Source organism: Leptopilina heterotoma, unplaced genomic scaffold (genome assembly GCF_015476425.1).
Source record: "Leptopilina heterotoma isolate Lh14 unplaced genomic scaffold, ASM1547642v1 Lhet_407, whole genome shotgun sequence".
Taxonomy (NCBI): domain Eukaryota; kingdom Metazoa; phylum Arthropoda; class Insecta; order Hymenoptera; family Figitidae; genus Leptopilina; species Leptopilina heterotoma.
The window spans coordinates 452,727-454,535 of NW_025111069.1; the positions used below are offsets into that span (position 1 = coordinate 452,727).

Consider the following 1,809-nt stretch of genomic DNA (forward strand, 5'->3'; position numbering starts at 1 on the left):
TATGTCTTCTTTATTTTAAATAAACGTTAATCTAGTTACATGGATTTATTTTAACTTTTTAAACTTATCTTAACTTATTTTAACTTTTCTTAACATTACTTTAACTTATTTTAACTATACTTTAACGTTAATTTAACTAATTTTAACTTTACTTTATCTTATTTTAACTTTTTTCTTTAACTTATTTTAACGTTACTTTAACAATACTTTAACTATATTACATATCAGATTTTTTTATCCAACTATTGTGCGAGCTATCAAATCCAAGCCATTTTACATAGACATCATTACCACGAGTTTTCAGGACTTTCTCAACAAGGTAAACATCTGGATACTGGACTTTCACCAGTTCTTCCTCATAGAAACCACCCTCGATGGGTTGATTTTGGTAATCTTTCAGCTTGTATGTAACTAGTTTTGTCGATTTGACTTGGTCTACAGTGAATATTTCCGTTGTCCAGTTGGGAGTATATCCTTTTTCGAAAATATTTTTAAATTTGCTGACTCGAACTCTATCTCCTTTTAAATTTTGATTTTTTCAGCGGAATTTTTCGTAGTTTACGGATACGTCTCAGCAGTTCTCTTGTATCTTCTACGGTAACATCTTTGGGTTTTATACCAATAGTACGATGCTTTTTATTATTGTACTTTGATATGAGCGTAGGTAAAAGATTTATCCATTTGTAATTAATTGCCTTGTAAGCTGAATTCAGGCCACATCATATTTTTCAGAGTGCGGTTAAATCTTTCAACAATTTAGGCTTTTAAATTACTATAGGTAGAATAGAGATTAATGTTAAATTCTTGCATTAAACTCTTAAATTCAGAATTGTAAAATTCTTTTCCTCTATCAGTGTGCAAATTTTTTGGAATTCTGCCTTGCTTTAGAATAGTTTTCATGGCTAGAGAAATGTCCTTTCCATTCTTACTCTTTACAGCTACAGCCCAGGCATATTTGGAAAATATGTCTATAACTGTGAGCATGTATTTGAAACCTTTATTAGAATAAGAATAAGGTATCATTTCAACCAAATCTGCTTGCCAGGTTTCATCGATGCCACGCATTTGAACTTTTCGACGAGGATAATTTTTTCTAGCCTGTCTATGCAACTCTTTAACAACAGTTAACTTTTCATTGTCCATTTTCAAGGTTTGATAAACGTGAATCCAATTTAGCGATGTATTTAGCGTTTTGAAAAGGTAATTCAAGTTGTAAATCAGTTTCAATCTGCTTAAGTTTTTCGTTAATTCTTTCCTCGATAGATTGTATAAGAATATTCAAGTCATCAATAGCTGATCTTGAAGATGATGTAACTGCAAAGACAGTTTTTATTTCGTTTTTAACAATTTGTTTTACTTGTCTTAAATTTACTGCGTCGTGTTGCTCTTCAGCGTCTTGCACGTTGCAAAGTCTTTTGTTATCAATATCGTATTGTCCATTTGGAGTAAACCAATTCCAGAAGGTTCAGGTTGTCCACGACTTGCAGTAGGTCGTGACAAAGGATGTCCAAACACATCAATGCTCATTTTAATACTAAGCTTTATTTGCTTGAACTCTTCTAATATATAATGCGAGCTTCACGTAGTTCTTCAATAATTGACATAATTTCATTATTGTGGCTCGGATTTCCAGCTTGCTGCGATGCTACTAGCAGACGTAATCGTTCAACTAGTTCATTGGGATCATCCCAATAGATGTAGTCTGGGTTAAATTGTTTCTTTGTAATCATAAATTGAGGTAATTTCTTTCCAAGCTTCTTCTTCTTCCCTTCAAAAATACCTCTACCCTTTTTTGGTGTACTCTTAAAA

The 1,809-nt window shown here is 32.0% G+C and overlaps 1 protein-coding gene across 1 annotated transcript; it reads right to left on the reverse strand.

Moving 5' to 3' along the window:
- Nucleotides 1–217: 217 nt before the first annotated feature.
- LOC122506316 lies at nt 218–1,143 on the reverse strand. Its single transcript, XM_043618430.1, has 3 exons — nt 774–1,143; nt 563–703; nt 218–474 (listed from the first exon to the last, which is right to left on the reverse strand). Exons 1-3 carry the CDS (start codon nt 1,141–1,143, stop codon nt 218–220), a joined length of 768 nt encoding a protein of 255 aa, XP_043474365.1.
- Nucleotides 1,144–1,809: the final 666 nt, after the last annotated feature.